Source organism: Bos grunniens, chromosome 5 (assembly GCF_055505025.1).
Source record: "Bos grunniens cultivar Pamir isolate PY7600 chromosome 5, Bosgru_T2T1.0, whole genome shotgun sequence".
In the NCBI taxonomy this organism is placed as follows: domain Eukaryota; kingdom Metazoa; phylum Chordata; class Mammalia; order Artiodactyla; family Bovidae; genus Bos; species Bos grunniens.
Genome location: NC_141169.1, coordinates 104,132,868 through 104,158,552, shown reverse-complemented (window position 1 = coordinate 104,158,552; position 25,685 = coordinate 104,132,868). Strand labels below are relative to the sequence as shown.

Genomic DNA, 25,685 nt, shown 5'->3' with positions numbered 1-25,685 from the left:
GAGTCCCAGTGGCTCTCAGTGTGTGGAAGGTCCAGTGACTGAGCTTAGCTGGGACTCTGGGCTGTTCCCACACGCTCCACATGCCTGGTGTGTGAGCACCGCCCCTGAGTCCCTGTGTTTCCTGTGTCTTCTCTCCTGTAGGCTCTGTGATTGTGTGTGTGTATGTGTGTGTATGTGTGCAGGTGAAGAGTGTGTGATGGTGTGTGTGTGTGAGGGTATGAAGACTGTGTGTGTGAGTGTGTGTATGTGTGAGGGTGTATGTGGGTGTGAAGAGTGTATGTGTTTGTGGAGTGTGTGAGGAGTGTGCAAGTGATGTATTAAGGTGTGTGAAGAGTATGTGTGGGTGAGTGTGGGTGAGTGAGGGTGAGTGAGGAGTGTGTGAGTAGTGTGTGAGGCTGTGTGTGTGTGTGTGTGTGTGTGAGGGGAGGTGGAGCCTGTCTGTGTGAGAGGAACAGAGCTGCTGAGCAGGGAGTGAGTCCGTTGGTCTGTGAAGCACACGGGGTGTCCACAGGGCTGGGTGTCATGGCCGCTGCATGTAACTGGATCAGAGATAATCATACACCTGCCTGCCTCTCTCTGGCTCCTCTCCCCCATCTCTCGGGCTCCCCTCTGCTTGTTGCCATGTCTGCCTAGCACTGGGCTCTGTGAGAGGCTCTGCCTGCTGGCCTCACCTGTTCCCACCAGGTGTCCATTAGGGAGCAGAGAAGACTGCATCCAGGAGAGGGGACCTCTTGTCTGTTCAGTTCAGTTCAGTTCAGTCTCTCACTGATGTCTGACTCTGCGATCCCATGGACCGCAGCACGCCAGGCCTTCCTGTCCATCACCAACTCCCGGAGTCTACCCAAACTCATGTCCATTGAGTCGGTGATGCCATCCAACCATCTCATCCTCTGTCGTCCCCTTCTCCTCCCACCTTCTCTCTTTCCCAGCTTCAGGGTCTTTACAGATGTGTCAGCTCTTCACATCAGGTGGCTAAAATATTGGAGTTTCAGCTTCCACATCAGTCCTTCCAATGAACGACTTGTCCCTCTGTTTGTAAAGATCAGTTGATGTGCAGCCCCACATGTATAAGTTCCCAAGTCCCTGCCCCGGTCCCCGTGACTCATTTCCTGGTGTGCTGGGGGCCTGGGATGGTCCTTTCCCCTCCCAGGATCTGCTGTGACTCTGTAGGGAGCACTTTCTCTCGTGCCCTCTCTTGTCCCTCCCTCCCTGGGAGCTGCTTTCCACTGAGTGAGAGTGGAGTATGTTATCAATCCTTCTTCATGGTCTGCAAGGTTTCTTTGGAAAAATCCGCTGATATCCTTATGGGAGTTCTCTTGGGTGACAGATTTTTTTCTTCTCTTTAGACTTTCAGAATTCTCTCTTTCTCTTTGCATTTGAACAGTTTACTCTGTGAGTCTTGGAGAAGGTTGTTTTGGATTGAAATTTTGGGGTGACTTATTAACTTCTTGAACTTAGATGTCCAGATCTTTCCCCATGTTTGGAAATTTGCAGCCTGTCTTTCTTTCTTTCTTTTTTTTTAAAGTATATAGACTTTTATTGAGTATCTATAATGTGTTAGTCACTATATTTGGCTCTTTATTTTTTATTTTATTTTTTTAAATTTTATTTTACTTTTAAACTTTACATAATTGTATTAGTTTTGCCAAATATCAAAATGAATCCGCCACAGGTATACATGTGTTCCCCATCCTGGACCCTCCTCCGTCCTCCCTCCCCATACCATCCCTCTGGGTCGTCCCAGTGCACTAGCCCCAAGCATCCAGTATCTTGCATCGAACCTGGTTATAATTATTTATTTTTGGCTGTGCTAGGTCTCCTTGTTGCATGCGGGCTTTCTCTAGCTGTGGTAAGGAGGGGCTACTCTTCGCTGCAGTGCACAGAATTCTCACTGCAGTGGCTTCTCTTGCTGGAGACCACAGGCTCTAGGTGCACACGTTTCAGCAGCTGTGGCACACTGGCTTAGTTGCTCTGCGGCATGTGGAATCTTCCTGGACCAGGGATTGAACCCATGTCCCCTACATTGGCAGGTGGATTCTTAACCACTACACCTCCAGGGAAGTCCTCAGACCTTAATTCTTTTCTCCTTCACTTCTTCTGCTATGACTCCGGTCCATACACTGTTTCTCTTTATAGGGTCTTTATATATAGGCTTTCTATATTCCTTTCATTCTCTTTTGGCTCCTCTATTTGGATGCTTTCAACTAGTCTTTCTTCTAACACATTGATTCTTTTTTCTTTTTCTTTCCCTTGGTCAAGTCTGTTGTTGAATCTCTGTGCTGAATTCTTCAGTTTCCTCATTGTATTGTGCCTGTTAAGTCGCCTCAGTCGTGTCTGACTCTTTGTGACCCTATGGACTGTAGCCCACCAGGCTGCTCTGTCCATAGGATTCTCCAGGCAAGAATAATGAAGTGGGTTGCCATGCACTCCTCCAGGGGATCTTCCGGACCCAGTCATCAAACCCGAGTCTCTTACATTTCCTGCACTTGCAGACAGGTTCTTTACCACTAGTGCCACCTGGGAAGCCCATTCATTTATTATTCAGCTTCAAAATATCTGGTTGAAGAATTGAAGAAGTGAAAGTCACTCAGTCATGTTTGACTCTTTGTACACAGTCCATGGAATTCTCCAGGCCTTACTGGAGCAGGTAGTCTTTCCCTTCTCCAGGGGGTCTTCCCAACCCAAGGATCAAACCCAGGTCTCCAGCATTGCAGACTGATTCTTTACCAGGTGAGCCACAAGAGAAGACTGGAGTGGGTAGCCTATTCCTTCTCCAGCAGATATTCCTGATGCAGGATTTGAACCGGGGTCTCCTGCATTGCAGGTGGATTCTTTACCAACTGAGCTATCAAAGAATCACAAAATATCTGGTTAGTTCTTTTTTTTTTTAATAGAGTCTTCTGATGCTGGGAAAGATTGAAGGTGGGAGGAGAAGGGGATGACAGAGCATAAGATGCTTGCATGGCATCACTGACTGAATGGATATGAGTCTGAGTAAACTCCATGAGTTGGTGATGGACAGGGAGGCCTGGCGTACTGTAGTCCATGGGGTCTCAAAGAATCAGACATGACTGAGCGACTGAACGGAACTGAACTGAACACTGGTAATGTCTCCATCTATGATGTTCCTACTAATGAACTCTTTTCTATATGCAGAAACCAGAGTCATCTTATGACTTAATCACTAAAGTGACATCTGATCACTTTCCTCAAATTCCATTTGTTAGATGCATGTTACTAGGTACATTGGAATGTGGAATTACACAAAGACATGAACACAAGATGGCAGGAATAAGCAGGACATTTTAGAGCCCATTACCCCAGCCCTCTGTTCCTGAGCTGGATGAGATGCTTCCTATGGACAGGAAAGGAGAAGGAGGATTCCTCCCTGGATCCCAGGCCATGAGCTGCAACTGAGATGGAGAAGCTGGGCCGTAGTAGCCTTGGGAGCATCTACAGGGAGGGCAGCATCCAGAGTCTCTGGAGGCCTGTCCTCGGTGGTGTCCCTGGAGCTGGTTCTACAGGCTCCTGAGAAATACTTGGTGCCTCCCTTCCTGCTCGGTGTTCAGTGATGGCACATTGGGGGCTTAGAGTTGGCCACGCTGGGAATGTTTATACCACAGAAGTCAGGACATACTATATCCCATGCACTGTTTTGCTTTTCAAAGGGCTAATGTTTTAAATATTATACCACTCTAAGTCTCCTAAAATCTTTCCTGTCGTGTGTCTCTTTTGCAGCTCTGGAGCTGAGGCTGAAGGATGGAGCCCACCACTGTGAGGGGAGAGTGGAAGTGAAGCACCAAGGAGAATGGGGCACAGTGAATGATGTGAAATGGAGCTTGAAGGATGCATCTGTAGTGTGCAGACAGCTGGGGTGTGGAGCTGCCATTGGTTTTCCTGGAGGGGCTTATTTTGGGCCAGGACTTGGCCCCATTTGGCTTTTGTATACTTCATGTGATGGGACAGAGTCAACTGTCAGTGACTGTAGGCATTCTAATATTATAGACTATCGTAATGATAGCTATTCCCACGACTGGGATGCTGGAGTAGTCTGTTCAGGTAAGTCCTGTCTGGTTTGTGTGGGGATCTCTAGCAGGAAAAGCCTCTGTCTTATTACCAGAATGATTTGAGATTACGGATACAGCCTTTAGAACATACTTGGGTGAAGGGTCTTTGTGGTGTGTCACAGGAGGCAGAGGTGAGGTCAAAAGTCTCATACAGATTAGCTTCTGGATTCGACCTTTGTGACACAGTCTTAGCATGGTAATTGTTCTGTATTCTTTGACATAATGGTCAGTAGGGTGTGGCTACATTGATGGGGGTGGGGTGTCACAGGAGAGTTGTAGGCAACAAGGTTTATTATCCTCATTGGTCCTAAAAGTCAGAGTCACCACACTCCATCAGGTTGGTACGTGGGTGATGTGCCAATAGAACAGGCTCAGCCAAGCAATGGTGACCCCACAAGGGCATGTGAAGACCCATGGACAAGTGACCATACCCGAAGTCATGGTGCAGTTACACAAGGAAAAGCTGTGAGAGAAATTCAGTGGTGCATTTAAATGTCCCTAGGTCACAGTCAGAGGAGGCCAGAAGTGGCACTTGTAGCAGGGAAAATCTCATCACAATGGTGTACCTGATGAATCGAGTGGGGAGCTCACACCACATTTGCAGGGATGTTGAGGGAGCAGGAAAATGAAGTCTTGAAGTTTACAACACAGTAGCTGAAGTGCATCATGTATAGGAGGCAGTGAAGCTAAGAGTTCATGGGGTTCTCAAGGCAAGAATACTGAAGTGGTCTGCCTTTCCTTCTCTAGTGGACCACGTCTTGTCAGAACTCTCCACTAAGACCCGTCTGTCTTGGGTGGCCCTACATGGCATGGCTCATAGTTTCATTGAGTTAGACAAGGCTGTGGTCCATGAACTATGAACTTCCAGATATTCAAGCTGGATTTATTAAAGACAGAGGAACCAGAGGTCAAATTGCCAACATCTGTTTGATCACTGAAAATGCAAGAGAGCTCCAGAAAAACATTTACTTGTACTTTATTGACTATGCCAAAGCCTTAAACTGTGTGGATCACAACAAACTGGAACATTCTTCAAGAAATGGGAATACCAGACCATCTGACCTGCATCCTGAGAAATCTGTATGTAGGTTAAGAAGCAACAGTTAGAACTGGACATGGAACAAAAGACTGGTTCCAAATCGGGGAAGGAGTACGTCAAGGCTGTATATTGTCACCCTGCTTATTTAACTTACATGCAGAGTACATCATGAGAAATGTTGGACTGGATGAAGCACAAGTTGGAATCAAGATTGTCAGGAGAAATATCAGTAACCTTAGATGCAGATTCCATCACACTTAGGGCCGAAAGCAAAGAACTAAAGAGCCTCTTGATGATAGTGAAAGAGGAGAGTGAAAAATTTGGCTTAAAACTCAACATTCAGAAACTAAGATCATAGCATCTGGTCCCATCACTTCCTGGCAAATAGATGGGGAAACAGTGGAAATAGTGACAGACTTTTTTTTTTTTGGCTCCAAAATTACTGCAGGTGGTGACTGCAGCCATGAAATTAAAAGACACTTGCTCCTTGGAAGAAAAGCTATGACCAACCTAGACAGCATATTAAAAAGCAGAGACATTTCTTTTCCAAAAAAGATGGGTCTAGTCAAAGCTATGGTTTTTCCAGTAGTCCTGTATGAATGTGAGAGTTGGACTATAAAGAAAGCTGAGGGCCAAAGAATTGATGCTTTTGAACTGTGGTGCTGGAGAAGACTCTTGAGAGTCCCTTGGACTGCAAGGAGATCCAACCAGTCCCTCCTAAAGGAAATCAGTCCTGGGTGTTCATTGGAAGGACTGATGCTGAAGCTGAAACTCCAGGACTTTGGCCACCTCATGTGAAGAACCAACTCATTGGAAAAGACCCTGATGCTGGGAAAGATTGAAGGTTGGAGGAGAAAGGGATGACAGAGGATGAGGTGGTTGAATGGCATCACCGACTGAATGGACATGAATTAGAGTAAACCCCGGGAGTTGGTGATGGGCAGGGAGACCTGGCATGGTGCAGTCCATGGTGTTGCAAAGAGTCAGACATGACTGAGGAACTGAACTGAACTGAATTGAAGCTAAGAGGACCTGATGTTACTCCTAAGAAGTACTCAGTTCTACCTAAGTGTGTTTGACCTATGCCAAGGTGGATGCAGGAAAGACAGCAGTGAAACTAGGGTGTGAATGGGTGCTCACAGTGTTTGGCAGAGATGCTTCTAGTTGTTATCACAATTGCAGATTGGATGTCCAGGTTATTAATCACATCAGAACAACTGGACTGGAGGAAGATATTGTCAGTTATCACAGTGAATTCCCTAAGGTAGAAGGCTGGTCTTAGGATAGTACCACCCCATCTAATGGGATGGTGGGACAGGGGAGCCCTGAAGACATCTGCAGTAGGTCCTTATCAGCCACAGCCAATCAGCTCTTGTGTGTTTATGTACAGGAAGATCATTGGAAAAGTGATCATTTCTAATCTCACCTTCAGCAGATCTTTGATGATTCTAGTTGATGCCCTTAAGGAAACAATTCTTTTCCTTTTTAAAAAGTACTTTATTGAGGTATGCCTGACATACAAAACTGCTTGATAAGTATGCATTTGTGAGACCACTACAGCACTTATGTCATAAATCTATTCATCTCTTCAAAATGTTTTCTTCCATTCTCTTTATCATTCTTATAAAAATAATTATTTTCAAGGTGAATTTGAATTTTAGTTAGAAACTTTTGTTTTAAACAAATCTGTTTTCTGGCATCTCAGGTAACCTTCCTCATTGTCACAATGTCATAATCATGGTTCCAACTGAAGATAAATTTGTGGAAATACTACAGGTGTCTCTACCATATTTTGATAAATCAGCATCTGAGTGAAAATGGAGTGTGTGATGTTGAAACTTTATGTGAAATTAGAACTCTCAATGTTATCCTAAGAATACTGATGTCTTGTTATTAATTCCAGTTAAGATATACTTAGAAGTATAGAATTGGAAGTGCTCTGATATTTAACAAAAGTCTGTCTAGTCAAGGCTATGGTTTTCCAGTGGTCATGTATGGATGCGAGAGTTGGACTGTGAAGAAAGCAGAGAGCCGAATAATTGATGCTTTTTAACTGTGGTGTTGGAGAAGACTCTTGAGAGTCCCTTGGACTGCAAGGAGATCCAACCAGTCCATTCTAAAGGAGATCAGTCCTGGGTGTTTATTGGAAAGACTGATGCTAAAGCTGAAACTCCAATACTTTGGCCACCTCATGTGAAGAGTTGACTCGTTGGAAAAAACTCTGATGCTGGGAGGGATTGGGGGCAGGGGGAGAAGGGGACGACAGAGGATGAAATGGCTGGATGGCATCACTGACTCGATGGATATGAATTTGAGGGAACTCTGAGAGTTGGTGATGGACAGGAAGGCCTGGCATGCTGCGATTCATGGGGTTGCAAAGAGTCGGACATGACTGAGTGACTGAACTGAACTGAACTGACCTAATATTTAAATCCTGATTGTGGTTTGTACACCCTGACTACCATTGCTCTAACTTAGACTCTCACACTTTTATGAACAGTTCCAGGTTCCTTCTATTTCTCTTTTTGTCACTAGTTTCCTCTTCCTGGTCTGTTTTTTTTTCTGTATTTTCAGACATATTTTAATGATGTGAAGATAAGTCAAAGTGGTGGTGATGTAGCAGAAATAAGATTAGAATAGCATGTATTTTCATTATTTTAACCAAAACTCCTGGAGTTTCTTCTGCTCAACCTTAGGAGTCAGGTATGGAAGAGAAATTTCAGCCTCAGTAGTGGATTGCCGGAAGTGAAGTACTGTGTTTAGGATAAATCTAGTGTGGAAACAATGACCAGAGGAGAATGTAGAGAAGCTTGTTTGAAATAATGAGGAGATTTCATGGAGTTCAGGTGGAAGATCTGGGAGGGAACACACAAATTGTGAAGGACTGTGGTGCAAGTGCTCCAAGTTCCTTCAGTCCTGTCCTACTCTTTGTGACACCATGGACCATAGGATTCTCCAGGCACGAATACTGGAGTGAGTTGCCATTTCTTTCTCCAGGGGATCTTCCTCACCCAGGGATCAAACCTGGGTCTCCCGCATTGCAGGCAGAGTCTTGATTATCTTCTGAGCCACCAGGGACTACAGTACTGAAGTGCAAAATGGTGAGGGGATGAAGATGCAAGGATTGCAGGAGGGGAGGGTTGGAAAGATGCAGGTCAACTCCTACATTCACCACAGCCTCTGTGTTACACTTCCTTCCTGCCCTCATTCCTTCCCTCCGTCTCTTCCTTTATCCTGTTGTGGGAGTCATTTCCGAGCTCCGTGGAAGTGCCAGCATTTGTAGCTGGCAGTTTTCTTAGTGGAAAATTTTTATAATATGGATTCTGTTTATTTAACAAATAAGTTTACTCATATTTTTCTCTTTTTTTCTGTATCAGATTTTGGTGAGTTGTGTTTCACAAGCAATGTGTTTTTAAGGACTTGGCCCATTTTACAAAAAATCTTCAAATTAGTAACACTGGTTCATATCTCATATCTTTACATGTTGGGAAGGTCTACAATGATATTCCTCCTTTTGTTACTGGTGCTGTTAATGTGTTCCTCTTTTTTCTTAATTGGTTTGCTAGAAGATTATCGATGTTAATGTTATTTTTAAAAGAATCACTAATGGACTGTATTGATTTTCTTGATTGTGTATTTGCTTTCTTCTTAATTGATTTCTATGCTCAGTTTTCATTCCTCCTTTTCTGTCATGATTGTGGTTGCTTTTGTAGATTCTTAAGGTGGAGTCTTGGATCATTTTCTTCTGTTTCTATTTTTATTCTAATGTAATCATCAAGGAAGCATCAAGGTTCTAAATTGTCTTCTAAGCATCACTTTATTTTTAACCCACCAGTTTCAATACTATATAATTTCTTTTGTATTTTATTATCATAAAATGTTTCTTTTCTCTGAATGAATTCTTTGTCTTATAGTCTGACTTTGTATGATATTAATTTAGATATTATATAGAGTTTTCTCTGAATTGTGTTTGCATGGTATGTAATTTTTACCTCTTTAATATGTTTCTATGTTTATATTTAAACACATATAAGTTTGTAGACAGTATATTGTTTTGTCTTATTTTATCTGGTCTGATTATCTTGTTTTTTATTTGGAGTACTTAAATTATTTACAGTTAATATTATTATTGATATAATTGGGTTTAAGTGTACTTGCCTGCTATTTGTTGGAGAAGGCAATGGCAACCCACTCCAGTACTCTTGCCTGGAAAGTCCCATGGACGGAGGAGCCTGGTAGGCTGCAGTCCATGGGGTCCCTAAGAGTCGGACACGACTGAGCAAATTCACTTTCACTTTTCACTTTTGTACATTGGAGAAGGAAATGGCAACCCACTCCAGTGTTCTTGCCTTGAGAATTCCAGGGACCAGGGAGCCTGGTGGGCTGCCATCTATGGAGTCACACAGAGTCGGACACAACTGAAGTGACTTAGCGGCAGTAGCAGCAGCAGCTGCTATATGTTATATCTTTGTTCTTATTTTAATCTTCGAGTATATTTTATCATTTTAATTTAAATACTGTATTGATTTATTAATTGTATTAGATTTTTAAGTGATTATAATGTTTAATTAAAAAATTTTTAAGTAATTTTTATTTTTTGCTGGCTGGGTCTTCCTTGCTGCATGGGCTTTTCTCTAGTTGTGGAGATCAGAGGCTGCTCTCTAGTTGCAGGCATGAGTTTCTCATTGCAGTGGCCTCTCTTGCTGTAGTGCACAGGCTCTATGGTGCACAAGCTTCAGTAGTCGTGGCCCCTGGGCTCTAGAGTACAGGCTCACTAGTTGTGGTGCACAGGCTTAGTGGCTCCGTGGTATGTGGGATTTTCCTAGACCACGGATTGAACCCACGTCTCCTGCATTGTCAGGAGGAGTCTTCACCACTGAACCACCGGGAAAGCCCAATGTTGAATTATTAATCTTCAGTTACATTTTACCTTGAAATGATATTATGTCACAACATGCAATGTCAGTCACTATACTTGTCTTCCACTTTCCTGTTCCTGTCATTGGTGCTGTCGTTTTCATACATTCTATTTATAAATTTGTTATGAATCTTATAGTTTGTTGCTAATATTTTTGCCTTAAATCTTCTAATAGAGGATCAACATTTAGCACAGTCTCTATAGCTTTGAGAGGATCCATGTTTTCATCTGCTGTCATCTCCCTTTAGCTTGAAGAACTTTCTGAGGCAGTTTTGTATAGTGTGTGTCTGGTGGCCTCCAATTCTATCATCTCTCATTTACCTGAAATCATTTTAATTTTCATTCAGTCTTGAAAAGTATTTTCTTGGGTGATTCCATTCTAGGTTAACAAATGCCCAACCCCAATACTTTACATATGTTTTTACATTGTCACCTGACTTTCATTGCCTCCAACAAAAAGTCAGTAAGTAATATTTATCCTTTTGTTCCCTGTATATAATGTGTCAGACTTCCCTGGCTGCTCTTAACATATTTTTGTTTGTTTGTTTACCAATGAGTATCAGTAATTACATTGTCAAGTTTTCTGAGAATGGTTTCATTATCTTGTTTGGGGTTTGTTTAGCTTTTTGGATAAGTGGGTTTATAGTTTTCAATAACTTTGGGAAAATGTCATTTATCTTTTCTTAATATTTTTCTGCACATCCCTTATTCTGAATCTCCAAATACACGTATTTTATATATTTTTATATTATCCTACATGTCATTGAGTTTCCATTCATATTTTTCTGCCTTTTTACTCTCTTTGGTTCAATTTAGATAGTCTCTACTGCTGTGTTTTACTTCCCAGTTCTTTTATTCTGCAATGTCTAGTCTCTTGTGTAATTAATCCAAATGTTCATTCCAATACTATATTTTTCAGTTTCAGAAGTCTCATTTGTTTATTTTTCCTAGTTTTTCTCCCTGTTTATTTTTATGCTTCATTAAGCATGTTGATATTAGGGGTTTAAGGTGCTCTTCAGCCAATTCAATCATTTCTGTAATTTCTGAACCTGCTTTAAATGATTGTTTTTTTAAAAAAATGTGTTATGGGTTACATTTCTCTCTTTTGGAAATTCTAATAATTTTTTGGTTGGATGTTGGGCATCACTAAGCAGTCCTTTACCAGGAAGAACTTCAGAAGTAAATAATCAAAACACACGCAGAAATCAGGGAATTGTACTTGGTGAATTAAATAAAGTTTTTTTTCATTGGATTATCTTCATTCAGTTCAAAATGTGTTCCTTTGATGACCAAATGATGAACTTTTATTTTGGTTTTCCTCCTGTAGTTTCAAAACTTCCTTGATCTCACCTTGCCTGCCATATGCCCCAGCTACATCCTACTTCTTCAGGAGTAGCTACCCTTTCTGATTTTCTTTTCCATCCATCTGTATCTTTTAAAATGGTGTTTGCTTGTCTGAAGTGGGAAAAATGAGAGGGGATAGCAGTTTAGGTGGTAGATGGGAGGAGCAGAGGGTGATGTAGTATGCTAACAACCTATTCAACAAGTGTTTGCCACAAATATTTGCATATTTATCCATATTGAGGCTTTTTCAACTTGGAACTCTCCAAATGATGGCTTGTTTGCTCATTTCCTCCTCCTCCTCCTTCTTCTTCCTCCTTCTCTTTGGCAACATGCCATCGTCTTTTAGAATTGTAAAACATTCATGAAAGAAATTAAAGATAATATCATCAATGGAAAGTCATTCTGTGTTTCTGGCCTGAAAGAATTAGTATTGTTAAAATGCCTGTGCTTCTCAAAGTGATCTATAGATTTAATGCAATTCCTATCTAAATAGCATTCTTTATAGAAATAGGAAAACAATGTTAAAATATGAGTGTGTGGTTTAATTTTTATAGATTCATGAATTCCTGTTTTGTGATCATTATTGAATTTTAGCTCCATTCCATTATGGTCATGTAAGATACTTGGAATTATTTTAATATTTTTGCATGTGTTAAGGCTTATTTGTAACCTAGCTTGGAGACTATTCCATGTGTACTTGAGAAGAATGCATGTTTTTCTGTGGTTAGAGTTAGTACAATGATAGTATTAAAATCAATTATTATCAGCCCTTAGCATTTTCTATGAGTCCTGTTTGAGAAGAAAAACCTTTAATAGGAGATAATGTGGAAACTCAGCTATCTGGTAAACTCCCACTGAGAGCACACTCTCCCCCAGATTCTTTGACAAATCCTAGGATTTCAAGAGAGATGGCTGGGACTCTCTCTCTATGACTCTCTGAGTTTTCTTAACTCATTTTCCTTCCCACTGAGGTCACTGAAGGAATTCATGGAATTTTTTGGCATCAAAAAGTATCAGAAAGACAAGATGTGATGCCATAAACGTGAATTAGTGATAGTGTCCATATTTCTTCTCTGGAGCTGTCACCCATCTACAGGTTGGCATGCCCTCATCGATCCAGCCTCAGGACTTTCTTTAACCTAAGTCACTTGAGGACTAGCTTCTGGGAGAGAAAACTGGTCAGAATGTTAAGCCCACAAGTCCCATGAAAGCTTCTAAGCTTGTCTGGATGCTAAGTCTCTAATCTCATAGCCCACGTCCCTCTGGGTGGCTTCTGGTCTGCATATCTCTATGTTCAAGTTTAAGTGCCTGAATATTATACAGTGTCTTTGGACCTGTATATATGTCCTAGGCTGCAAAATGAGAAATTCACTTCTCCAACCAATGCTAAAAGATATGTTTCCAGTATTCAGCCATTCCAATGATCTGAATTGGGCTCTGTAGTTTCCAGGCTCCTAGACCAAGGAATTCACCTTTTTAACCAGTCTCAAAATGTATGTTCTTGGGATTCAACCATTCCAAACTGACCTTGTAATCCTCCTGGATTTCTCTTTAGAAACCTGCTCATGAAAATTCAATTATGACGCTAACTGTCAAAGACTCTCTACATGCTCCACTCCTAAAAAGAAAAACTTTCACTCCACTGCCTGTATTGTGCGGTTTCCAGTTGCCAAGCCAGTACCATGAACACTCACTGGTCTTGTTGTTGTTTCCTCTTAGGATTTGTGCGTCTGGCTGGAGGGGATGCACCCTGCTCAGGGCGAGTAGAAGTGTATTCTGGAGAAGCCTGGATCCCAGTGTCTGATGGGAACTTCACACTCCCCACTGCCCAGGTCATCTGTGCAGAGCTGGGGTGTGGCAAGGCTGTGTCTGTCCTGGGACATGAGCTCTTCAGAGAGTCCAGTGCCCGGGTCTGGGCTGAAGAGTTCAGGTGTGAGGGGGAGGAGCCTGAGCTCTGGGTCTGCCCTAGAGTGCCCTGTCCAGGGGGCACGTGTCACCACAGTGGATCTGCTCAGGTTGTCCGTTCAGGTGAGATGCAGGTCAGGCCTTTCACCTCTGTGAACACCCTGCTCAGGTGAGAAAGTCATGTGATTTTGCTGAAACTCTGTCTTCTCCTACCAGCATACTCAGAAGTCCGGCTCATGACAAACGGCTCCTCTCAGTGTGAGGGGCAGGTGGAAGTGAAGATTTCTGGACGATGGAGAGCGCTCTGTGCCTCCCACTGGAGTCTGGCCAATGCCAATGTTGTCTGTCGTCAACTTGGCTGTGGAGTTGCCATCTCCCCCCCCGGAGGACCACACTTGGTGGAAGGAGGTGATCAGATCCTAACAGCCCGATTTCACTGCTCTGGGGCTGAGTCCTTCCTGTGGAGTTGTCCTGTGACTGCTCTGGGTGGTCCTGACTGTTCCCATGGCAACACAGCCTCTGTGATCTGCTCAGGTAAGAGAGAGGGAAGGGCTATTGGTACACAGGATGCTCCTGGAGTGAAATGTCTCCAAGAGTAGAGAGTGAGGTTAAACGGGCTTCAAAGTCAGAGATTTTGTGGTGAAATATGGACCTTCTAATTGTTCATTCATTTTTCAGGCCAGGGCAAGAAGTGTGAAGGGGAATAATATATTTTTAAGCAACATTGTTGCTTACATAAAATCATAGAAAACAATGTAGGAGCAGTAAGTATAGACCTCAGTATGAACCTCAACCCAGAGCAACAGAGACAATGTCCCCAGCACCACAGTCACTGTCGTCCCCTCTCCTCGACAGGGAAAAGTGCTTACCGAACTTCTACTAATGTAGAGAGTTTTATCAATGTTTGAACTTTCTATAAAAGGATGCCATATGTTTCATCTTTTGTATCTAATTTCATAGACTCAAAATTATGTTTGGGATTCACACATGATGTTGTATATTGTAGCACTTTATTTTTTTTTATTAGTGTAGAGTATGCTTTGAATGATCACATGGCCATGTACTGATCCATTCTACTGACAGTATAAATCTGAGTTATTTCCAGTTCTTGACTATTAAAAATATGATATTATAACTTACCATGACAATGTCTTTGGATGAAAATATGTGTTACTTATTTTCCATGTTTAACCCTTGGTCTTTTATTTGTATTTTCTTAATCAAATGGTGTCCTTTGATGAACTCATTTCTTAATCTTATGTAAATATAACTTACCAACATTTTTCTGTACATTTAATGCTTCTTATATACTTAAAAAATTTTTTTTCCTACTCGAAGATCTTAAAAACATTCTCTAAGAGTATCTTATGGAAATTTTACTATATTTCTCTTGCATATTATTGTGCATTCCTTCTGGGATTGATATCTGTGTAAGATAAGGATCAGGTTTCATATAGACATCCAGTTGACTCAGAATCTTTTTCTGAAAAGACTCTTCCCCACTGCAGTGCTGCCTTTGTCATAAGCAGAAGGGCAATTATGTCTGTCTTATCTGAGACTCTCTATTCTGTTCCATGTTATCATTTGTCTATCCTTGCACCAATACTGCATTTTCTTAATTATCATAACTTCGGAGTTGTTGTTGTTCAATCGCTAAGTCATGTCTGACTCTTTGTGACCCCATGGACTACAGCACACCAGGCTTCCCTGTGCTTCACTATCTCCCTGAATTTCAAACTTTGTAGTTAGTCTGAATAAGTTTAATTTACAAGAGTTACTTTATATTAACTCCTCTAATATCGTTGCTTTTCTTATCAACTGTGCTGTTCATTCTTGGTTGCTTGTATTTTGTATGAATTTAGAAATCAGCTTGTCATTTTAACCAAAAGAAAAGCTTAAGGGTATCATTGAGATTAGATTTAAAAATTTGAGAGTAGACATAGACATTTGAGGATGATTGACATTGACAATGTTGAGTTTTCCAAATCATTGACATAATACATCCCTCCATTTGGTTAGATCCTGAATTTCAGAGGTTTTGCCCATCTTCTACTAGGATTTCTCCTAGGTATTTTATTTTTGATGTTATGAGTATTTTTGTGAAAGTGTCCTGGCAATGAATTCTCTTTGACTTGTTTTCATCTTTTAATTCTTTCAATTTTGATGTATGTTGAGACATAAAAATGTTGGGAAAACAATATAAAAATTCCTTTATGAACTTTATGTGGGTTTCTAAATGTTAATATCAATATTTTGCTTTAATCTGTGTGTGTCCTTCCTTCTCTGTTCCCCTTCTGCCCCATTTCTTCCTGACTATGTAAATTCTTTCTGAATTCAGCTGAAGACATGATGTTCCTTTATCCTTAGAACTTTTCTTGGAATTTCCTTACAGAACCAGAGTGCAGGCAAGTCTTTAAATGACTTCAGCTCCAGGTGACATCTAATTGCAGCACTGAAAGACCCCACTGAAAGACTGCTGAACTGAGTTTTTTTCTGATTAATGACCCAAAGTCATAAGCAAAACTAAGTACATATTTTTTTCTTCAGCTACTAAGTTTTACCTTTTCATATTGATCAAATTGCCAACATCCACTGGATCACAGAAAAAGCAAAAGAGTTCCAGAAAAACCTCTACTTCTGCTTTATTGACTATGACAAAGCCTTTGACTTTGTGGACCACAACAATGTGTGGAAAATTCTTAAAGAAATGGAAATACTAGACCACCTATCTGCCTCCTGATAAATCTGTGTGCAGGTCAAGAAGCAACAGTTAGAATTGGACATGGAACAACAGACTGTTTCCAAATTGGGAAAGGAGTACGTCAAGACTGTATATAGTCACCCTGCTTATTGAACTTGTACTCAGAGTACATCAAGTGAAATGCTGGACTGGATGAAACACAAGCTGAAATCAAGATTGTCAGGAGAAATATCAATAATCTCAGATATGCTGATGACACCACCTTTATGGCAGAAAGCGAACAGGAACTGAAGAGCCTCTTGATGAAAGTGAATGAGGAGAGTGAAAACGCTGGCTTAAAACTCAACATTCAAAAAACAAAGATCATGGTATCTGGTCCTATCATTTCATGGCAAATAGATGGGGAAACAATGGAAACAGTGACAGACTATTTTCTTGAGCTCCAAAATCACTGCAGATGGTTACTGCAGCCATGAAATTAAATCATGCTTGCTCCTTGGAAGAAAAGCTATGTCCAACCAAGACAGCATATTAAAAAGCAGACACATTACTTTGCTGACAAAGGTCCATCTAGTCAAATCTGAGATTTTTGCAGTAGTTATGTATGGATGTGAGAGTTGGACCATAAAGAAAGTTGAGCACCAAAGAATTGATGCTTTTGAACTGTGGTGTTGGAGAAGACTCTTGAGAGTCCCCTGGACTACAAGGAGATCAAACCAGTGGATCCTAATGGAAATTAGTCCTGAATATTCATTGGAAGGACTGATACTGAAGCTGAATCTTCAATACTTTGGCCACCTGATGAGAAGAGCTGACTCATTGGAAAAGACCCTGATGCTGGGAAAGATTGAGGGCAGGAGGAAAAGGGGATGACAGAGGATGAGATGGTTGGATGGCATCACCGACTTGATGGACATGAGTTTGAGCAAGCTCCAGAAGTTGGTGATGAACAGGGAAGCCTGGCAAGCTGCAGTTAATTGGGTCACAAAGAGTTGGACATGACTGAGGGACTGAACTGAAGTGAACCAAGTTTTTTGGAAAAACTGCCATACAACAATACGACCAGAACTCTTGCTACATGACCTGAATTAATTGAAGAATATCCTCTGATTTTGCATTTTGATGTTTCTAGTTTATGTTGAGCTAATGTGAGGCTACACTTATTCTTTAGTTCTTAATTGCAGCTAACAAGTTTTTCAGCTCCACAAGTATTTGGTTTTGGTTATCATTTCTCTGCAAAGACACACATTTTGTCAATTTCATAAGCACTTTAACCGTGGCTATATATATTCTCATCAGGTAACTCTAGCAGCTGAAAACCCTGGGAAATTCTTTCTAATGTCTCCTTTTCCCTTTCCATTTTTCATGAAATCTATTTTATATAAGTGTTTGTTTTAAAGATACACATTAAAGAACTTGTAGATATCCTTCAGAAGGAATTTTGTTTTGCTTTTACTTAGGGATAGATTTGGGCTTCCCTGGTGGCTCAGATGGTAAAAAATCCGCCTGCAGTGTGGGAGGCCTGTGTTTGATCCCTAGGTGGGGAAGATCCCCTGGATGAGAGCTTGGCAACTCACTCCAATATTCTTGCCTGAAAAATCTGGTGGGCTACAGTCCAAGGGGTTACAAAGAGTTGGACATGACTGAGCAACTAAGCACAGCACAGGGATAAATTTAGGGATACAATTTACTTAACTCATTCTTACAGCAAGACTTGGGTTAAAACAGAAATTGTGGTCAGAAGCAGAACTCTCCAGGGAGAAGGTGAACACTAAGAGTATAATAACTTTACTGTTGGGTCACAGCCTTCATCTTAGGCTCCATCAGTGGTCATTATTTTCCTTAATTCAGTTTCCTGTTCTTCAACCCTTCCAGACTTCTGATCATTGTTGTTTCTTCAGGAAACCAGACCCAAGTGCTGCCCCAGTGCAACGACTCTATGGCAGAACCAGCAGGCTCTGCAGCCTCAGTGGAGAGCGCCCCCTACTGCTCAGGTAAGGGTCCCACAAGACAGAAGACCCTTCTCAACCCTTGGGGTCACCGCCCCATTGTTCCATTTCTCTCTCCTCAGACAGCAGACAGCTCCGCGTGGTGGGTGGAGCCAGTCCCTGCGCCGGGAGAGTGGAGATCTTTGACCAGGGCTCCTGGGGCACCATCTGTGATGACGGCTGGGACCTGGACGATGCCCACGTGGTTTGCAGGCAGCTGTGCTGTGGAGAAGCCCTTAATGCCACGGGGTCTGCTCACTTCGGGGCAGGATCAGGGCCCATCTGGCTGGACGACCTGAACTGCACAGGAAAGGAGTCCCATGTGTGGAGGTGCCCTTCCCGGGGCTGGGGGCGGCACGACTGCAGACACAAGCAGGACGCGGGGGTCATCTGCTCAGGTCTGTGCTGCACACTGTCCACAGGCTGGAGGAGGGGTTGGGCCCTGGAGGACGGGGGTCTGAGCGCTGAGGGAGAGATGCTGAAAGGACCAGAAAAGGAGGCTTCCTTCCATGAAGCCTGTCTTTGCAGAAGACGTGAAGACGAGGTGCTTTCACTTCCTTCTGCAGCAGCTGAAGTTCTGGTCCTTTCTTCTCAGCAGTGTTTCCTGGCAGAGCCGTTTCTTACAGGTTTTCTTGAAAGCAGGGCTCTCTCTCCAGTTACATACAAAAAAATTAAACCCATGGTACTAGTTTCTGTTTGCTTCCCTAACAATTTACCAATTACTGGTTTAAAACAGCATATATTTATTTCCTTACTCCTCTGTAGCTTAGATGTCCAGCAGGGATCTCACTGGGCTGGGATCAAGGCTTCAGCAGGGCCACATCACTTTTGCGGCTCTAGGGGAGAATCTGTTTCTTGCCTTTTCAAACTTCTTGAAACCACCTACATTCCTTCCTTCACAGCACCCTTCATCCATTATCAGACCAGCAATGCTGCAGGCCTTCAACCATCATCCAGAATCACATCTCTCTTTCTAGCCAGAGCTAAGAAAAGTATTCCACGTTAAAGGATAGTGGATCTAAGGATGTGATCAGACTGGGCTCATATCGTTAATACATCATCTCACCATCCCAAGGTCCTTACCTTAATCACATCTGTAAATTCCTCTTGTCAGGTATGGTAACATATTCACAGATTGTAAAGATTGGGATGTGGACATTTACATTTTGGGATTAATTATTATCCCTATCTCCCTAATATCCACGTCACATCCCTTTGACATATTCTTTAAAGATTTTGTCAGGAAGCAGGATTCAGCTGCCCCTCTGTGACTAGCATCCATGAAGTTTGGTCTTCCTCTCAGTTCATATCCACTACACCATTGTGGTAGAAATAGACAGAGAGACACAAATGGACAAAGGCAGTTAAAAGGGAGGCGACGTCAGTCTTGTCATCTAGTGGGTATCTCTTGAACAAGATCAGAGATGAATGTTTACCATTTCTAGAAGAAAGGAAAACCTAGAACATCCAGCAAAATTTTCACTTTATCCTGTCTCCTTCCCTTTCAACCTAGAGTTCCTGGCCCTCAGGATGGTGAATGAGGACCAGCAGTGTGCTGGGTGGCTGGAAGTTTTCTACAACGGGACCTGGGGTAGTGTCTGCCGCAGCCCCATGGAAGACATCACTGTGTCCGTGATCTGCAGACAGCTTGGCTGTGGAGATAGTGGAAGTCTCAACTCTTCTGTTGGTCTCAGGGAAGGTTCTAGACCCCGATGGGTGGATGGAATCCGCTGTCAGAAAACTGACACCTCTCTCTGGCAGTGTCCTTCTGACCCTTGGAATTACACTTCATGCTCTCCAAAGGAGGAAGCCTATATCTCGTGTGCAGGTGACTTACTATTTCTGTGTGTCTGTCCCAACCCTGTAGGATGCAGTGAGATTTGATATTTTAAAATCTATGTGATGAGTTTAATTTGGGTCCACAAAATGATATAAAGTTAAAATGTTAGTTGCTCAGTTGTGCTCTTTGCGACCATGTGGACTGTAGCCCGCCAGGCTCCTCTGTCCATGGGATTCTCCAGGCAAGAATGCTGGAATGGGTTACCATTCCTTTCTCCGGGGGATCATACTGACCCAGGTATGAAAATCGGGTCTCCTACACTGCAGTCAGATTCTTTACTGTCTGAGCCACCAGAGAAGCTTAAATGAGGTAAGAATGAAACTAATTTAATCCACACATTCCAACCTTGTTTGTTAAAATTTTTAATTGAGACGTAATTCTCATAACATTATATTAGTTCTAAGTGTAAAACATAGTGTTTATGTATTTGTACATATCAGTAAATCACCACACATACAGTAATATCCATCACCACATGCAGTTACAATTTTTTTCTCTTATGATCCCACAAGTAAGAATTTGCATGCTGCAACTAAGACCCGGCACAACCAAATAAATACTTAATTTTAAAAGAGAGTATTGTTTTCTTCATAGCATCATGGTTTTTTATCCACATAAGGGCTTCCCTGGTAGGTCAACTGGTAAAGAATCTGCCTGCCATGCAGGAGACCCTGGTTTGATTCCTAAGTCTGGAAAATCCACTGGAGAAGGATAGGCTAGTCACTACAGTATTCTTGGGCTTTCCTTGTGACTCAGCTGGTAAAGAATCTGCCTGCAATGTGGGAGACCTGGGTTTGATCCCTGGGTTGGGAAGACCCCCTGGAGAAGGGAATGGCTACCCACTCCAGTATTCTCGCCTGGAGAATTCCATGGACTGTATACCCCATGGGGTCGCAAAGAGTTGGACATGACTAAGTGACTTTCACAAACACTATATACAAAAATATTTTCTTCTTTCCTATATTACTGTCTTAAGATATCTTTCATGACAATATTTTTTCTCCAGAATGTTTTAAAATTTCTTATTTATTCATAAGAACTCTTTATAAACAAACATCACTTACTGTTTTTCTTAAATATTTTGGTAAGATTTTCCCCATATTTTACATATATTTTTAAGATTGTGTATGTGTATGGGTGGGTTATGTGATCAAATCTGTAATGTTTTACTTTTTTTGACTTCTGCCTTTAGTGCAATGTTTCAAACGCCATTCTTCATCTCAAAATAACATTGAATCAAGTTTTATTTTCTGCAAACAACTTAATAGTTCCACTAAAGAATATTCAAAACCTAATTTAAAATTTATGTATTTATCTGAATTTATTTTACTATGTGTGATGGTGAAACATCATCACTAGATAGGAATTACATTTTAGATATGTGATATCTTAGCTCCATCACAAAATAAAAGCACATTGTCTCATGAGTTCATGGATATGATATCAAAAGTACAGGCAACAAAGCAAAAATAGACTAACAAATAATAGCAAACTAAAAAGCTTCTGCAAACCAAATGAAAGATCAACAGAGTAAAAAAGCAAGCTAGCGCAAATTATATAAAGTATTAATTTCCAAAAATAATAAGGAACTCCTATAACTTAAGAGAAAAAAACCCCAACAAACTTAAAACCTAATAACTCAATTAAAAAATTGGCCAAGGGCTTGAATAGACATTTCTCTAAAGAAGACATACAAATGGCAATAGGTTAGGGTGACATTGTCAATCATCAGGGAAATGTAAATTAAAACCACAAAGAGATATCATCTCACACATGTCAGAATGACTGTTTTTTTTTTTTTTTTAAGACACTTAGTGTTGGCAAGGCTGTGGAGAAATTGACACTTTATGTGTACTTATCCACATTAAATGTATAAATTGTACTAATAAAGCTATGTAATCCAGGGGTTAAATCTCTGGGCTTTCACTGTCATGGGTCCAGGTTCAATCCCTGACCTGGAAACTATGATCCCATGAGCAACAGCACAGCCAAAACACAAACAAACACCAGCACAAAAACTATGACCAAAATATCTGTATGATTTATACTGATGTCCCTTTTCATTCTTGGTATTGTCAACTTCATTTTCTCTCTGCTCTGCATTAGTATTGCTCAGTGTTCATCAATTTTCAATGAGCCACGTTTAAAGGGTTTTCTTCTATATTTTCTACCTTATGCTTACCTTCTTTTCCATTAATTTTTGATCCTTTTAAAATTAACCCCAACATTCTACATTGTTGACTTTCTCATCTAGTTTCTTAATTGGAAGCTTACTTTTTTTCACTTTCAGTCTTTCCTCTTCTCTAAATCTAGGGTATAAATTTCCCTTAGGCACTACTTGAGTTTCATTAGAAGAATTTATCATACCATTATTTTGTGTTTATTATCATTATTTCACAATATTTTGTAAGTTTTAAATTTATTCCCAGACTCATGTGGCTTTTGGAAGGATCTTGCTGAATTTCCCCAAATAGAAATATATAAATATTTTCTTATTAGTTCTTAATTAGTTCTTAATTTTATTCCACTGTGGTCAGAGTAAATACTCTGTATGAATTCAAAGAGTGAAAGATTTTGTCCTATTACATGGTCGTTTTGATAAAAGTTCCCAGTGCATTTACAGTAATGTGAATTCTTGCATTGTTGGGTGTGTTGCTCTCCGTGTTACTTAGTTAAATGTGCTGATTACGTTGTTGTACATCTACTGTATTCTTTGTTTTTTGTATGTTTGGTGTGCATGCTATTGAAAAAGATATGGTAATAATCCCCATTTTTATTGTGATTTTGTCTATTTCTTCTTTTCACTCTGTCAAGTATGTTTCAAAGTTATGTTCTGTTACCATTCTTGAATTTTGTTGTCTAAAATATCTTTATTAAAGGTGCATCTCATTATAATCATGAAAATTCCCTCTTTAATTCAATTCGTGTGTCTTGGCTTAAAGTCTACTTTCTGGGACATTGATATAGCTACTCCAGTTTTGTTACAGTTAGTACATTTTCCCATCATTTTACTTTCAACCATTCTTTGCTTTCATAATTAAGGTGGGCATTTTGCAAGTAACATTTGTGTCAATTTTGTTTTATCTTAATCCATTTACTGTAAATGCAATTACTGATATTGATGTGTTGGTATCTGCCATTTGTTTTTAATTGATCCACCTGCTTTATGTTCCTTTTTGTCTCCTTATTTTTCCTCCTTTTGTATTAAATAAATCTGTTATTATTCCAGATTTTCCTTTTTCCATTTTATTTTCAGCAGCTTTACTAAGAGTGGGGGCTTTCATATGCCTTCATTTATTTTTTTTTAAAGTTCTCTATTGTTATATCATCAGATATTACTTCTGCAGTTCTTTCTCTCTGTCTCTGTATCTCATCTCCCTCTCCTCCGCCTCTTTCTTCTCTTTCTCATGTCTCATCTTTAGGACTCCTCTAAATCACTGTATTCTAAGTTCTATATAAAATTCTTTTAACTTATTCATTCACTTTTTAAACCTAGATATTTTATTTTAGGTTGGCAATAGTTCCTTAGATATTTTTATTTATTTATGATTATTTGTTATTTTTTCATCTTTTTACCTGTTTATTCTCTCCTTCTCTCTTTTCCCGTAAATACATTGATTGTAGTTAAAATCCTTATCTGCTAAATCCACCATTTCTATCATAGGTGTCTCTGCATTCTCTTATCTTTTTTCACTTTGGTCATTTGTCATGTTATCCTAGCTTGTCAAATGTCATGTCATTTTTTATTGAATGCTATAAATTATATATGAAAAAGTAAGATACTCCTGATACATTTTCTAACACCTGAAAGGATTCACCCTTCGTTTTCCTAGGCAGGTAGGGGGAGGGGGTGTGTTCACTCAAACATCTAAATATAACCTAAAACTGAGCTATAACAGTATGGGTTGCAGTTTTGGTAGCACTCAGTCCACCTCTGATTTCTCTGTCCCTGTGACATAGGCCTTCAGAGATTTCAGTTCAGAGCCTATATTCTTTGGTAGCTAGGTACCCAAAATAATGAAAAAGACTCTGCTTTCCAAGTCTTTTTATATAGATCTCTAGCTTTCTGCCCTTCACAGCTTATATACTGGGCAAATATTTGAGGGGAAAACCTGCTGTGTGAGAGAGGCTCTCAAGACTCTAATTTTGTCTCTCCAGCATCAGGTAACCCCCAAATTATGCTGGCTTCCTGTCACAACAGTAGTCCTCTGCTTGTCCAAGCCCAGATTCTGAATCATTAAATTATGCAATGAATTGGCAAATTCCCACAGAGAAAAAGAAGCTATAGATCCTGGACTAATATTGAAATAATCTCCACTCTTTAGAATTTTAGCATATTTAGTCCATGTTGTATTAACAAATGTCGAATACATTTACTGTTTCTTAAAAAATAGTTTCCAGCTTTTAAAGTTGTATCCAGAAAGACCCAGCAAGACACATTGGCCTGCTGTGAACTCCATTCTCCCTGGAAGTGGAAAATTTTAGGTTTAATTCTCTACTTCATTGTTTACTTAAAGTGCAGCACTGATAGACATTATTTAACCTTTCTTTACCTACTTTTTTTTTTTTTAAACCTTTCCTCCTACTTTTCAACCTTATTAATTCTCTTGCCACTGCTATAAGAAACCAGACCCAGCTGCTGCCCCAGTGCAATGCTGCTGTTGCTGCTGCCAAGTTGCTTCAGTGGTGTCCGACTCTTAGCGACCCCATGGACTGCAGCCTACCAGGCTCCTCTGTCCATGGGGTTGTCCAGGCAAGAGTACTGGAGTGGGTTGCCACTGCCTTCTGCAGGAGTGCAAAGACTATATCAGAACCACCAGGGTCAGAGGAGAGCGCCTCCTACTGCTCAGGTGAGGGTCCCACAGGACAGAAGACCCTATTCATTCTCCAGGTCAACGACCCATGTCCCATTTCTCTCTCCTCAGACAGCAGACAGCTCCGCCTGGTGGACGGGGGCAGTCACTGCGCCGGGAGAGTGGAGATCCTTAACCAGGGCTCCTGGGGCACCATCTGTGATTACAGCTGGGACCTGGACGATGCCCGCGTGGTGTGCAGACAGCTGGGCTGTGGAAAAGCCCTCGATGCCACTCTCTCTTCTTCCTTTGGGGCGGGATCAGGGCCCATTTGGCTGGACAACGTGAGGTGCACGGGAAAGGAGTCCCACGTGTGGAGGTGCCCTTCCCGGGACTGGGGGAAGCACTACTGCGATCATAGCTGGGATGCAGGAGTCATCTGCTCAGGTATGGTCAGTTCATTGCCCACCAGCTGAGAGAATGGAAAGTTCCATGAAAGCTGGTGTCTGATCAGAGGGACAATAGGGGACGGGTGGGCTAGAGAGGGCTGAGACAACTACCCATCCTCCGTGAGTGCCCTGTAGCTGTGAGCAATGAGCTTCATATACTTTCCTCTTACAAGTCTCTGCTATTCTTTTCTTCTCCAGTGGTCTTACCTGACACTAAAATAGCTTTATTTATTCTCCCAGTTAAAATAAATCCTCATAATTTTTTTCATAATTCACTTTTGTAAAAGTGAAACATTTGCTAACAGCCACATACACACTCCCTTTGCACAGGAAGGCTATGAGAGGGAGGGACAAAAAATGAGGATGTACTTTCCTGGGTAGAGTTGTTTCTATACAAACAGTGTGAGACATTATTTTGCACTAGGTTAGTATGAGTGGAGGCTACTCCTACTATAGGAGGATATAATTTACATGTATAGAGGGTATCCCTACAAGGGTTATCATTTAACAGATCAGAGATTCTTATGGATTTGTGCCAGATTTCAAGTTTCCTTTGCAAATTTAGACATAAATGTTTATAGTTCTTTGATGGTAGAGAATTGTTGATGAAATGCTCTGACTCATATATTCTTCCATTGTTA

The 25,685-nt window shown here is 41.1% G+C and overlaps 1 protein-coding gene across 2 annotated transcripts in view; it reads left to right on the top strand.

Moving 5' to 3' along the window:
• Positions 1-25,685, top strand: part of LOC147372845 (antigen WC1.1-like) — a 51,736-nt gene that overhangs the window by 409 nt on the left and 25,642 nt on the right. For both annotated transcript variants that reach the window (XM_086402099.1, XM_086402098.1), the window contains exons 2-8: positions 3,739-4,059; positions 13,088-13,396; positions 13,490-13,807; positions 17,876-17,968; positions 18,046-18,360; positions 19,476-19,790; positions 24,728-25,042. In XM_086402099.1, the coding sequence (XP_086258225.1) occupies positions 3,739-4,059; positions 13,088-13,396; positions 13,490-13,807; positions 17,876-17,968; positions 18,046-18,360; positions 19,476-19,790; positions 24,728-25,042 (1,986 nt within the window). The remainder of the gene's footprint in view (positions 1-3,738; positions 4,060-13,087; positions 13,397-13,489; positions 13,808-17,875; positions 17,969-18,045; positions 18,361-19,475; positions 19,791-24,727; positions 25,043-25,685) is intronic.